Below are 13,079 nucleotides of genomic sequence, written 5' to 3' on the forward strand. Positions count from 1 at the left end.
TCTCTTCATTTTCAAGAAGTTAGGAGTCAGATGAGATTTTTCGATCACAGCCAAGGGAACTATAATTCACAATAATTTCATAAACACTCATTCCTAAATACTAATACCAAAAGAACAGAACAATTATACTTTTACAATGTATTGATCATTAATATTTCTGATTTTAATCACAAACAAAAAAACTAAAAAACAACTGATAAGCACATAAAATATGTCTTTACATTATGATGGCATTATGATGAGACGTCAACAGAACAAGTGTACTTCAAAGTAAACCAGGGTCTGAATTCCAAACCCATATTATTCTTTTAGACAGTTGGTTCAGTCTTGATCCACAGAGACGTATCACCAATTCTTTTCACTTTCACCACTTTCACCATAAGCTTACTTATGGTATGATTAATTTTACTTGTAAATTACAAGCATTCCATCAGAAACAACACTGACTGATAGAAAGTGCAAAACAATTCCCATTATAAAGTTGAGACATGGGTCATGTCACTGAGAATACATGTGTCAAGTGAAATTTTGTAGGGTACAGCTTCAAGTGTCAACAGCAGGATGAAAAAAAAAACCTCATCTTCAGGATGAAAAAAAAAACCTCATCTTCATATGGGCTTTTATGTATTCAAGCAGTGCAAACTGGCAGAGACATGGCACATAATTGCACTAAACAGCAAAAACAATAAAGGCCATTCAAACAATTGGTAAACTTTCAGTTCACAATGAAATTTCTTAGAGAAAGATTTACCAGACGATATATAGGACATCTAATATCAAGCATGAGAGGATTTTATTTATTTGTTTTTTTACTTTCTAAAACATTATTAAAAATCTTTCTGACATCCTGGCACATTTTAAAACTGGAATCTCAGTTACATCTGAGCTCTTCCAATTCAATATTTCAGTTTTAACCCAGCATGCATTCAAACCAAACTTCCACCCAGACTGAAGGGAGTGAACTTCTGAGCCTGTTGAGCTCCAATCTCTGCCACGTACAAAGCTCCGGCCTTTAGATCCAGATCAACCAGGTGAGGCTTCACATCTTCCGCCAGCTGGATGACGCTTGCCACTTTACACTGACCAATTAACCCCACAGGTGGTGCATCTAGCAGTGTAATCTGATTGGTGTTTAGCTGTACAACAACAAAATATTTTTTGTCTGGAGTCAGGCGAACAGAGTAGGGTGCATCCTCTGTGAAGCAGCTGCCCCATGTGCCCAGCCAGTCCCCTGTAATGGAGTTAAACACCTGGATCCTTTTGTTGCCCCTGTCAGCCACCCACACTCTCTGGGCACTATCCACTGTCACGCTGTGAGGAATATAGAACTGAGCCAGGCCTTGTCCTTTCTCTGCATGCATCCACAACACTTTCTGGTCTTTAGAGAGCTTGATGAGGCGGTTGTTCGTGCCTCCATCACCATCCACAATATACATTTCCTGAGATTCATGGACAAAAATCTCAGCTGGCTGGTCGAACTGCAGAGGGTCCAACCCAGAACCTGCTTTCCCTGGAGTCCCAAGCACCTGACACATGCAAGAAAAGATTATAAAACAATGTTGAGTGATAGAGAATGTCTCTGTGTTAAAATCCTGTTTCTGGCATTAAAGAAAACTCTAAAAGAAGCATTTACCTGCAAAAGCTCTCCTTTTGGGGAGTACTGTTTGATGGAATGGCCATACGGACCATCCCCCACATCAGTGATCCAAATGGTGGGATCTTTGGAGGATGCGTCTGCTAAAAACATCCCATGAGGCATCTCCAGGGTAGTTGTGTTCCACGACATGAGAAACTCTCCTTCTGTGGTGAAGACCAGCACTTTGGGGACATTAGCTCCTGGAGAAAAGCAAAACTCAGCATTGACTCAAATAACTAGAAATACGTCTAAAAATGGTGCAGCTAGGAACCGATAAAGATAATTTCAAAAAGAGTCTATTGTTGTTTTTGGTGCATCACACAGAATCATCAAAGTTACTCCAGACAAAGAAAAATTAACATTCTTTCAACATCTCAGTCGGTGAATGTTCCTTGTTGTTTTCAGTTTGAAAGAATCCGGATGATTTGCTGATCTGCCTTCTCAAGCTTGTGAGACATCTGTTCTCTGGCTTAACAAAACAACTGAATAAGACACAGGTTAAGTATAAAGTAGTTTGAGTGAATTCTTTAGTCAAACTACTAAAGAACAGTGCAGATTGTTGAAAACTAACAATCTGCACTGCAGGCTGTTTGCTGAGTTTTAAAGCCTGTGGTGGGCTTTAGATAGAACTGGTAAGATCATCTCAAAATGACAAATAAACAGTGAGGTTTTCAACCCCTGCAAATATGTTTTCTTTTCACTCTTGCTGCCATCACTGGTAAACAAACAAATAGCTGGAACAGATCAATGTTCTGCAAAAGTCAGCTGTGGCTTACTCAGCTAATTAATCTGATCTGAGGTTTCTATCAATGTTTCCATTGATATCAACTAAACAGAAATATTTGTCACCAGCTAAATAACATTATTGGGGGGGGAAATGATGGCAATATATTTCCAGATTAGTAGATTATCCCCACGATAATCACCTTTGTGACATTTGCCGCTGATAAATCTTCCGCAGCCAAACACACACAGTGTCACATTAACCAAGGTGTGTACCTCTCTGTGCTACGAACACCACCGCCGCGTACTGGTTGACAGCCACACAGAACACCTCTCCGGTGAAGATCTCCGGGTTCTTGGGCCAGCCCAGGTCCAGTTTGTACAGCGGTGTCCCCATCAGCTGGTAGTCATGTCTCAGGCTGGAGCTGCTCCGGCGCAGCCCGCCGCCGCTGCTGCCGCTGTACAGCAGCATCATGAACAGGATTAATGACACCATACCTGAAGCTATCAGGCACCAATGGCTCCTCTTCTTCATCAACATTTGCTGCCTCGCTGTGTCTGGAACTAGAATCTGTTTCAAATCGACGAGGACATAGAGCGGATGCACAAATTCAAACCCATATAACGATTAATAAAATGCGCGATAAAGTCCGTACGGATGTCAATCAGTAGGTCATAAACAGTAGTCACTTCCTGGACTCATTTGATGCGTTCTATCATGCTCGTAAATTGGATTATCGAGTCACCAGTTGGAAAAGGAATTAGAATGCGCCATGAAGTTGAAACCGCCCTTTAAAGTCGACGCAAGAATTTCCGAATTCAGCATGGCCGCTCCCATATAATGTTGAGTCAGTTGTTGGTTGGTTTATTGGATGTTATTGGCATTGTACTGCTTTCAGGAGTTAGCAATTTCGCAGCGCTCACCTAAGACTTCCGAGAAAACGTGAATACATCACCAGGCGAACAAACGTGTAGTTCCGGTTTGAACAGGACAAAACTAAATCACATGACAAAACTAAATCACATGACAAAACCAGAACCCTGACCAAAATGCGATTCAGGTTTTAGTATAAAGTAGCAAAAATGTTTAAATGGCTCATGGACTTATAAATGCATATTTTATCCAAAAGGGGGCTGTCAGTTTTATTTATGTGCAAATAAACAAACATTGCAGTGGAACTCTAATTTTCATTACATCACACCTGGAATATAACTTTGTTATATTCAACAAACATGCTTCTCAAGGTACTGTTTTTACAGAAATATCTTTTAAGTAAGCCCATTACTAGTCTAAATTCCAGTTCACACTAAACATTTTAATATCTATCAATAGCAAAATTCAACATTTAATGTTAATATTATTTTATATTATATTACTTAATACTATAAAATGTATTACAAAAATTTCTTCTGCGTTTTTGTAGATGTTGACAGCTCTGGGCATCATTTCCAAAAAGAAGTAAATGTCATTTATTATACTCAACTAGAGCAATGTACATTTTCCCAAGTGTACTAGCAATATGTTAGCAAGTGAACTATATAGGGAATATTTGACCCACTTTAAATTTATGAAAGTATACTTTGAAGTGTACTGTAAGTTTATTTGTACTAAAACTGCAACTTTTACTTTTACAAAGTATTTTATACAAGTACACTGAAAGTAATCTTCCAAATATATGGTTAGTTTTATAGAAGTAGATTTCTGTGGCCCTTTTAAACATTGTTAGGGTGAGAGTAATGGGCATGGATGTTGGGTGTATGACCTTTGATACCATGTGGGACATGCCAGGAAAGGAGCTGTCAACCTACAAAGAACTTCCATTGCACTTGTGTCAGTACATTTATTTTTCTATCAAGGTCTGTTCCTGACTGTTTTGGTTTGTAAATGCAAAACATTGACGCTTATGTGTTATATTGAGTACATCTGTCCACTGATTCAGAAACCACATTTTAATGTTGGTTTCTGTGATTGTCATTTTGAACTCATCCAAGAATCAATATGAATGTAACAGTAAAATATTAAATTAATGGCGGTTTACTAGTCATATGGCATTAGGGATGAAGCTGATGTGGAATCTGGCTGTTCTGCATTTGAAGCTGCTGAATCTTTTCCCAGAGGGCAGCAGGGAGAACGAACCATGCTGAGGGCTCAAGGGGTCTTTTGTATTTGTCCGAGCCTTGGACAGGCAGCAACTGTCAGGGGTGTCAAGGATGGAGGAAGTGTTACATGCTCCAAACCATATATGTGTTGCTGTCCTCTCTATTGTCCCTCTGTAGAAAGAGTGAGACTTAGAAACGCAGAGAAACATAACAAAGTAACTCCAGTGTAATGACGTGCATGTGAATATATCAGTAAAGATTGGCAGGTGTTGCATGTAACTGAGATATCAAGTGTGCACTACAAATCCGTTCATAAGGATCTTCAGGACAAACTCTCTCTCTGGTCCAAGAGTCATGTCGCTTGTGGTCATGAGTGAAAATCCTGTAGAACTACACTACAGCCAACAGCTGTTCTGACTATCATTCCTCCCCCTAGAACCTACTGATACCAGCGAGTTGTTTTGCCATACAAAAAATGGCGGCTTGCGTTTGCTCACCTCCTGCCTACTGCGCGTGCGCCTCTTGCCACGTCTGAATTGACAACTTGTCACGTCACGACGTTTTGCTGTACCTCTGAATGCTACGAGGGCAAATGAGCTTCCTCGGCTGTAATTATCTTCTTTGTGTTTATTGTACATTCGATATATTTGTATTGTAGTGCGAATGACACTCACGGAAGCTCAGACGCACAGTACATGTAGAGCAAACCATCGACGAAGCGGCACCATGGAGGTCGTGGACAGTCCGCTGAACCTGGTAAGTTCTCATCTTGATGTTGCAATAACAGGCTAATGTAAAGGAGTCCGTCCGTGTTAGCATGGTGAATGTTAACACACCGACACGGTGTCTGCCTTAGCGCTGGTTTTAAATGCCGACACAGTGCCTTACAAGGACTTACTGTATAGTACTTACTGTACTATCATGTTTGTTTCGGCTGTGGGTCAAGTATACCCCTTGTATCGGCATATTTGCTATTATAGCAGTAATATTTGTCCACACATTGACCCTCGACTAATTGCAGCACACGTTTAATGTTTTTATGTCATTAAACAACTTCAGTCTTTTTCCTATGAGGCAACGTTAGGCAAGAAAACCAATTATGTGAGCTGCTAAATATAGTCAGTGTTTTGGATTTCTGATATGCTAACGCTTATGAGGAGTGACGGGAACTTACTTATTTCTCTTTTTCTCTATGGATAACATCGAGGGACAAAATACTTAATGAGAAATTTCTCATTAAAGATAAGAAAGGCATTTTTATTTAGCTTTATTTTCACAAATGTTAGTTGTGACATGTCGATTAGGAAGTAATTGAACCTTGTTGAACTCTTGTATATGTTAGATCAGATGGCGCCCAGTCCTCCAGAGCTACCACCCAAATCCAACACACCCGAATCAAGTGAATGACTTATACATCTGCAGATGGATCGGCTGTGTTGAAAGAGGGCATGTAGGACATAGCGCTGGAAAAAAATCTATATATCAGAAGGACTTACCCAGTCTGTACTGTGTGAGGGAGGATTCCTCAGAATTCACCTCTCAAGTTACCAGCTGCATTGTGCTGTTAAATGTAACCATAGTAACATGTTAGTGACGTTTAAAAAAAATAATATTTCAGCTGCTTTATCTGCTGTACAGTACATTTCTACTTCCAGCTTGGAATGATGATAAATCATGTTGATGAAATTGTACCATCTCAGTAAAACCAGAGTCATAATTTCACTATTTACATGCATGCTCTCAGAAAACCATTTTTAAATTATGGATGTGCCAAGAACTCTGAGCTTCTTTGTGTGTTAGATTTAACTCTGTCTCATCATGTGTTAAGTGTGCATACAGTGTAGAGAGCTTGACGACTGTGTGTTTATTTTAATCTGTTTAATCCAAACATCACTGTTTGAGCTCCTCAATGTGTTTTATGAGCACATTGCTGTGGGACGTATTCTACTCCATATATGTGTTTTCACTGGGAGGGTTCTCATAAAAAGGCCGGGGATGATTATGAAATATTTTTCTTAATGCATATATTGCAGTTGAGCAAAGTGTAACTCTCAACAAATTCTTTTATTCTGCATCCTCTTCCCTGTTTCTACCATATTGCACGCGTGCCATCATTTTACTGTGGTCAGGCACATCAGCAGTGCAGAAAGGCAGAACGTTTGGTCACTGCTGGAAAGTATGAAGAGGCCATTTCCTGCCATGGAAAAGCTGCAGGTATGGTTTTCTGGATGTGTTACTCTTAGGAACATAAGAACAGAAACATTAATGTGGACTGCACTGACAAATATTTGTGTGACTATGTGGTTTTCCTAGTAATTTACCCTGTAATTATACTCATGACATGCAGTAGTTCTAAATGTTACTGAGGCAGGCTCACATTGACTAACAATGAAAACAGGTCATATCATTATTCTCTAATTCTATTTCAGAATTACTGTGATGCTTCAGTAATTTACTAATAAGCAAAATCCATTTTTCAAATGATTAACTTTATTGATATTAATTGAAATTATTGGGACGTATGTAAATTCATCCCAAAATGAGTGGAGCTCATTTCTTATGAATGAGCTCCACTCAGCATGCTCATCTTAATGAGCTCCACTCATCTTAATGATCTTCCACACAGCTCATCATTCTGATTCTTTCTGTATGGCTTCTTCAGCTCTCACTTTGTTGCATTCCCATAGATCTGCTATTGCCTCTAATGGCTTGGGGTGGTAAGACAACTGACAAAGACATGACTGGGGATACCACATGTCATTCCCATGTCTCTCTGTCTCTTTTAGATCTTCTCACAGAAGCAATGAAGTCAACAGAGTGTGAGCAGGTGATTTGCCTCATATTATACTATCACAATAGGGTTTGAATAAATATGAAAAGAATACATTTTTGTGAAAGTCACATACTGCATTAAACTTGTGATTAGAAATAAAGGTGTACAATAGCTGTGTATTTTCTTTGTCAGCTGAGTGTTAGAAGTCATTGCTAGCATAGTGTAGCGTAGCTCATGGCTGATGTTGGTGTTCTGCTTCTGAAGGCCCGTCTGTCCATGGAGCTACAGAGAGACAGCCATATCAAACAGCAGCGTCTGATTCAAGAGCGCTGGAAGAGAGAAACTCGACGTGAAGCAACCAGGGCGCGACCCGGCGCCGGGCCAGGCCCCCTAACCAAAACCCAGCCGTCAGGACAGCCCCCGGCTGCTGCCGCTGCCAGGCTCTCTACTGAACCAGGCGGAGGAGTCGGTGAGCGAGAGTACGACACCCTGCTTTACCAGTTCCAGACTCGGCAGGCTGGAGCCTGCCAGCGTTTGACTTCACCGTGCGCTGGCTCCAAAACCACCAAGGATGATAAGACCCGCCTGGAGGAGCAGCAGACCACCATCGACGACCTGCGGCGCCTGGTCGACCATCTGATGAACGATAACCAGCGACTGTCGGCCGAGAACAAGCGGCTACGTTTGGAGAACGCCCGGCTGCAGTCTGAGGCCGCAGACTTCGGGGAGCGTTCTGAGCTCTGGGTGCTCCCTCATGCAGCAGGTGCCATGGGAACGGGGAGTGGGCAGGAAGGGAAGAACAGTGGGAAAAGCAAGGAGATCGCTATCCCTCAGCTGCCGCCATTGGAGATGCCGGCTCAGGAAGATCTGTGTTTGGATGACCTGCCACCCCTGGAGCTGCCTGAAGACATTAAGAATGAACTGCAGGAGCTCCTAGACATAGACAAACTGGGATGAAACAATACTGAGCACACACACACACACACACACACACACACACACACACACACACACACACACACACACACACACACACACACACACACACACACACACACACACACACACACACACACACACACACACACACACACACACATCACCATCTTCATCATCAAACTATGTCAAATGTGGGTCACTGACAGCTGGGTTAATCTGGGTGAAACCTAAAGTACAGACATCTCTACTTTCAGGACAGGATTGACTCCTGGACTGTCTCAGCAGCTCAACATGTTCTACTGGACTGGAAATCACAGTCAGACATTAGCATCATTACACAACAGGGCAACTGTGGAGTAAATTCCTCTGAAGTAATAGCATACACTCATTCACCACACTGATAACTTACCCAGGCTTTGTTATTTGCTCCTGTTTAGAGGTAACACCATGCCTTGACCTTTGTGACCTAAGAACAAAGTGTTGCATAGAAGGACATCAGGTGAGGAACAGAAAGCTGCATGTAGTTCATCTGGCTGTTACCATGGAGAATGCAGTCAACAACATTACATCACCTTTATGTTCCCCTCCATCGTCCTGCATGGTTGTGGATGAATGAGCCCTGCCCCTCCCACAACATCTTTGGGATCATTTTGAATTACTATCCATATTTCTGCACACAGATAAAGATGCAGTGAGAATCAGCTGCAGGTGAGCACATTACTGCTGCTCTCTGGAAATCATGGCTGCAGTTTTCTATCACTGTAGCAGACAGAAATTAAAAAGTTTTAATTATATGTGTGTGCTGTGATCTTTATCTCTTAAGCATTACAACATAATGTCTGATCTGCTTATGCCATTAAAGTGTGATATCAGATTCCAGGCTTTAAAATTATTGCCGTGTTCATGTAACATGGTGGCATCACTCATTCACCACATTCACCCTCTGGGTCTTATAGTTGAAACAATGTTCTTATATTTTGTTTCTAAACTTAGGAAATTTAATAGGAGATAAGAACTAAAATGGTGTGGTTTTCCATTGTTCAGCTACCAAAACCTAAAGTTATAAATGGCATATGGCATGTTGTTCACATGCTGCTTATAGCATGTGAACAATATGTTATAAGCAGCATGTATTGTATTTACCCATCTGCATGGTTAAATACAGATGGAAGAGAAAAATGGCTGATTTGTCTCCCTTGACGTAAGTGAAGCTTTTCATGTATACTGAGGGACATCAGAGACTTTCCCCTGTTCTGATGCTGCAGCTGAAGTCTGTAGCCATGGTGACCATTACATTTGGAACAGAAAAGGGGGAAGTTTGCATCCAAGAGCTCACCAGCCCAGATGGGTAGTGCAGAGAGGCAGCATCATGTTGTTTTACTGCAGGAGGGACTGGTGCACTTCAGAAATCTATTTTCTGTGAAAATGTTGGAGCAACATCTCAATAATTTAGCCAGGAAGTTGAACTTTGAACCCAAATGGGTCTTACACATGGACAGTGTCTCTGAGTGAGTCACCAAATTAGTTCCAAAGTAGCTTTTGGACAAAAAAAAATAAAAAATCAATTTATAAACCAGTCATTCCCAGATCAGTCTTCTTTATCAGGTTGTGACTAGTAGAAAAGGTTTGACACATGTCAGAGTTTAAAAGATAGTTATTCCTGATACTCACCAAATGTGTATAAACCTCTGAAATAAAAGAAAGTTACTTTTAAAAAAAACTGTAGCGGCGATTGTTTGCCAAACCAAACATCCAATAAAAGTTCCATCAAGCCACTACTGAGGCACTAGGTCAAGATTCTGTACACAGAAAAAAGAAGTTTCAATGTCCAAACTTGATTGTTCTGGATGATTTTTTTTCAGTAAACGATTACAGAGTTCAAATTTTCCTTTGTTCTCATGCTACCTCTCTTGCTCTGGTAGAAACCAGAGGCCCCAAACGCCTGCTGCTCCTTTAGCAGGCCCTGACAATGACCCACATTTCTTCCCATCTTACTTAGAAAAAATAAATACAAGAAAATAAATAAAATCAACAATTATTAACCTGCAAATAAACTCTGTAAATAATAGAAAAAATAGAAATTTAAGAATAAATAGCTCCAACAAAAACACACACACACAAAAAAATCAACGTTTTTTGGCATTAAGTGAATACAAATTCTAACTGGCCGGAAGAGAAGTTTGGTCTGACTCAATGAAAAAACATCTGACCTCTGGTTCATTATAAGCCACAGGTCACAGCTGGAAACTCAAAGCCACTTGAATGAGTGACAGTTTAGATCAACTATTTGCTTCAGTAGATTCACTAACCAAAGAATACCAGCAGGGGGCGCTCAGGTTTTTTTTTTTGTTTTTGTTTTTTTTTTTAGACATTTTGTCAGCAAAACGGAAACTTCTAGACATGCCAAACTTCATACATGCAATCAACACTTTACTGTTTATGTGTAATGACTATATAGTTGGAACTAGATATCTATATAACCAACTTTATGTTTTCAATATCTGACAAATAATTAAACCAAACGTTTCCTGTTTTAGGTCAACTCCCATTACTAATATTTCTGATAGTTAAATACCAGAATCAGAAGTTTGAAGACATTTTGAAATTCAGAAGTTCCCTTCTGAACATTTTCTCAGTGTTTAGTAGAACTATCGACTTCACTCTGACATAGCAAAACAGTTAGGTTTCTACTTCCACAGACATGGTTTGGTGTGTCTACTGGATGTTTGGTCTACTTACATTTTCTCATGATGCCAAACAAGCAAGCAGTGGTTTAAAAGTCCTGAATGGAGGTTTTCACTGCAGTGATTTTGGGTGATGGGAGAAACAAAGAAACGGCAATGTCTGTCAAGCATAAAAGACAATAAAAGCCTCATTTTTTTTCTTCTGCCTTTGTATTGACAGGCAGATTTTATTTTAGTGTATTTACCTTACAGCAAACTTATCAAAACATTTTTAAAACTGTGTCCACACAGCCCTGGTGGGCACATTGGCCTTTGGTTTAGTCAGGTAAGAGCATTAAACTGACATCAACACATGAGCATGTGCAGCCTGCTGCTGCACATTTGCAGGTTGTTCATTAGGATGTTTAAAAAAACACTGGCTCAGAGAAATGCTGAGCTCCACTGGAAGCAACAGTGCTGCGGCTAACATGGTTTGGTCTGTCTCCACACAGAAAACTAGATTAGACAAAATGAGATGAAAAACATCAGCACATATAAAATAATGGGAGGATATGCATGTGCAAATTATGCTGTTACATTAAAAAGCATATGAATCACAAAAAGTCATAAAAAAGCAAACATTAACACTCAGAAAAATTAAAGCTTGAAATTTACAACCATGATCTTCTCTGGGTAGATCAGTGAAAGTCAGAAAAACTAGAGAATTCCCCTTTTTGACAGAATGAAAGTGTTGGGAACACTCCAACACGCCTGGCTTCCTGTCCATCCAGGGTCAGCATGTTCCCACTTCCTGTTCTGAGACATGACTCAGCTGCTGCCACGTTTGACGGAGGAAAAGCAGCTGAAAGCAGCAGCACAGTCAGAAATGCTCCTCATGTCTACACTGAAACTAAAAGCATCGTTTTGCTTTAAGCAATGGTTCAAAAACAGCATTTCAAATAATCCAACATACAGAAAATGGTCCACGAGTTCAAACCTAACAAGCCACGCGTCACGACGTCCATCAACCAGAAGAATGTTTCAGTTGATGAAAATAATATTTTATTCTGATTATGGAGTCAGATATTTTGGAAAGCAGAAGCAAAAAATGTATACTAAAGCTATATTAACAACATTTGAAATCCCCAAGCCACAGTGGTACCACGTTATTCATATTAAATGAAAGAGCAGATGATGAGGAATGTGTCTAAAAAACAAAAGACAAAATATTTCCCTCTCCTATAAAAACCCATCAGTCCCAGTGAGAGACGACAAATAGACCATAATACCCCTGAACAACGCTCTGAGGGGAAATACTCTGAGCTGCAGGTAATAAATATGTCAGCAGATTGGTCATCGCATAGAGTCCAGCAGAGTGAAACATCAGAGTGGGAAAACAAGGTGACAACATCATCCACCAATCAGCAGGCAGCTCTGCAGGGTCTCATGACGCGCCGTAGTTAACGGAGTTCAGCGCCGGCCTCTTCTTGCTTTTGATCTTCAGTGATCCATAACGAAGCTGCTGGTGACAGAAAACACAGTGAGTTTTCTGAGATGCTGAGAAACGTTCCGCTCAGCATCTTTAGCGCAGGTGAAACTGTGAAAGCATTTGGAGACTCACAATTAGTTATTGGCAAGGAAAAATGAGGGGACTGTCTGGTTTTAGCAATGAATTAGTTTCAGTGGAAAACATGCAGTCATCATTCTGCATCAGCCTCTCACACAGGAAACTACAACTAAGAATGTTCCAGCTAAAGTTAGAAGTTGCTGCAGCAACAAAGATCTGAGAATGTTCAGCACCTCAGTTCCAGTCAAAGGATCTCAGTGGTTGTTAAATCGTCTGGATTTGCCTGGAAGCCTTTGATAAAATTTTTTTTGACTTATTTAAATAGTGTGTAAATGTCCACGTGCAGAAGACAAATAAATACCCTGTCTGTCCCCTGAGGAGTGTATTTCAGATATTTTCCCTGTCAGCAGGGTCAGGGGACACTTACGTCTTTGCGGACTCTGGATCTTGTGATCTTGACGCTCTGGGAACGTCTCAGTCCTTTCTGACTGACGGCCTCATCTTCAGAGAACGTTGGCTCCGCCTCTTCATCGGACCCATCCTCCTGCTCATAGTAGTACTCTGAAGAAACAAAAGACACACACACACACACGGTAATCAATGAAACCATGTGACTGTGTGTGAAGCTTCCTTTGATGAGCTGAATGAGCTGAATCAAATCATCGGGCCTCTCCTTCC

The 13,079-nt window shown here is 40.6% G+C and overlaps 3 protein-coding genes across 6 annotated transcripts in view; 1 reads left to right on the forward strand and 2 right to left on the reverse strand.

Moving 5' to 3' along the window:
* Nucleotides 1-602: 602 nt before the first annotated feature.
* On the reverse strand, nt 603-6,047 carry LOC129352269 (NHL repeat-containing protein 3-like). 3 transcript variants are annotated; one of them, XM_055021178.1, is made up of 4 exons: nt 5,956-6,047; nt 2,636-2,817; nt 1,634-1,836; nt 603-1,526 (listed from the first exon to the last, which is right to left on the reverse strand). In XM_055021178.1, exons 2-4 carry the CDS (start codon nt 2,754-2,756, stop codon nt 927-929), a joined length of 924 nt encoding a protein of 307 aa, XP_054877153.1. In that variant the 5' UTR covers nt 2,757-2,817; nt 5,956-6,047; the 3' UTR covers nt 603-926. The 3 variants fall into 3 exon arrangements, with proteins under 3 accessions (XP_054877153.1, XP_054877152.1, XP_054877151.1); XM_055021177.1 differs by lacking the exon at nt 5,956-6,047 and adding an exon at nt 3,284-3,322; XM_055021176.1 differs by lacking the exon at nt 5,956-6,047 and having other exon boundaries at nt 2,636-3,270.
* Nucleotides 4,980-10,056, forward strand: nrbf2b (nuclear receptor binding factor 2b). Its single transcript, XM_055021179.1, has 4 exons — nt 4,980-5,215; nt 6,589-6,673; nt 7,246-7,286; nt 7,497-10,056. Exons 1-4 carry the CDS (start codon nt 5,123-5,125, stop codon nt 8,187-8,189), a joined length of 912 nt encoding a protein of 303 aa, XP_054877154.1. The 5' UTR covers nt 4,980-5,122; the 3' UTR covers nt 8,190-10,056.
* A 973-nt stretch (nt 10,057-11,029) lies between these two features.
* The window catches only part of reep3b (receptor accessory protein 3b), a 31,814-nt gene continuing 29,764 nt past the window's right edge, over nt 11,030-13,079 (reverse strand). Inside the window, exons 7-8 of one of the 2 annotated variants that reach the window (XM_055021182.1) lie at nt 12,829-12,962; nt 11,030-12,353 (exon numbers count right to left, since the gene is read on the reverse strand). In XM_055021182.1, coding sequence (XP_054877157.1) covers nt 12,279-12,353; nt 12,829-12,962 — 209 coding nt within the window. In that variant the 3' untranslated portion in view covers nt 11,030-12,278. Of the gene's footprint in view, nt 12,357-12,828; nt 12,963-13,079 lie in introns of both variants that reach the window. The other variant, XM_055021181.1, reaches the window with a different exon arrangement.

Source organism: Poeciliopsis prolifica, unplaced genomic scaffold (assembly GCF_027474105.1).
Source record: "Poeciliopsis prolifica strain line A6 unplaced genomic scaffold, Auburn_PproV2 SCAFFOLD074, whole genome shotgun sequence".
In the NCBI taxonomy this organism is placed as follows: Eukaryota; Metazoa; Chordata; class Actinopteri; order Cyprinodontiformes; family Poeciliidae; genus Poeciliopsis; species Poeciliopsis prolifica.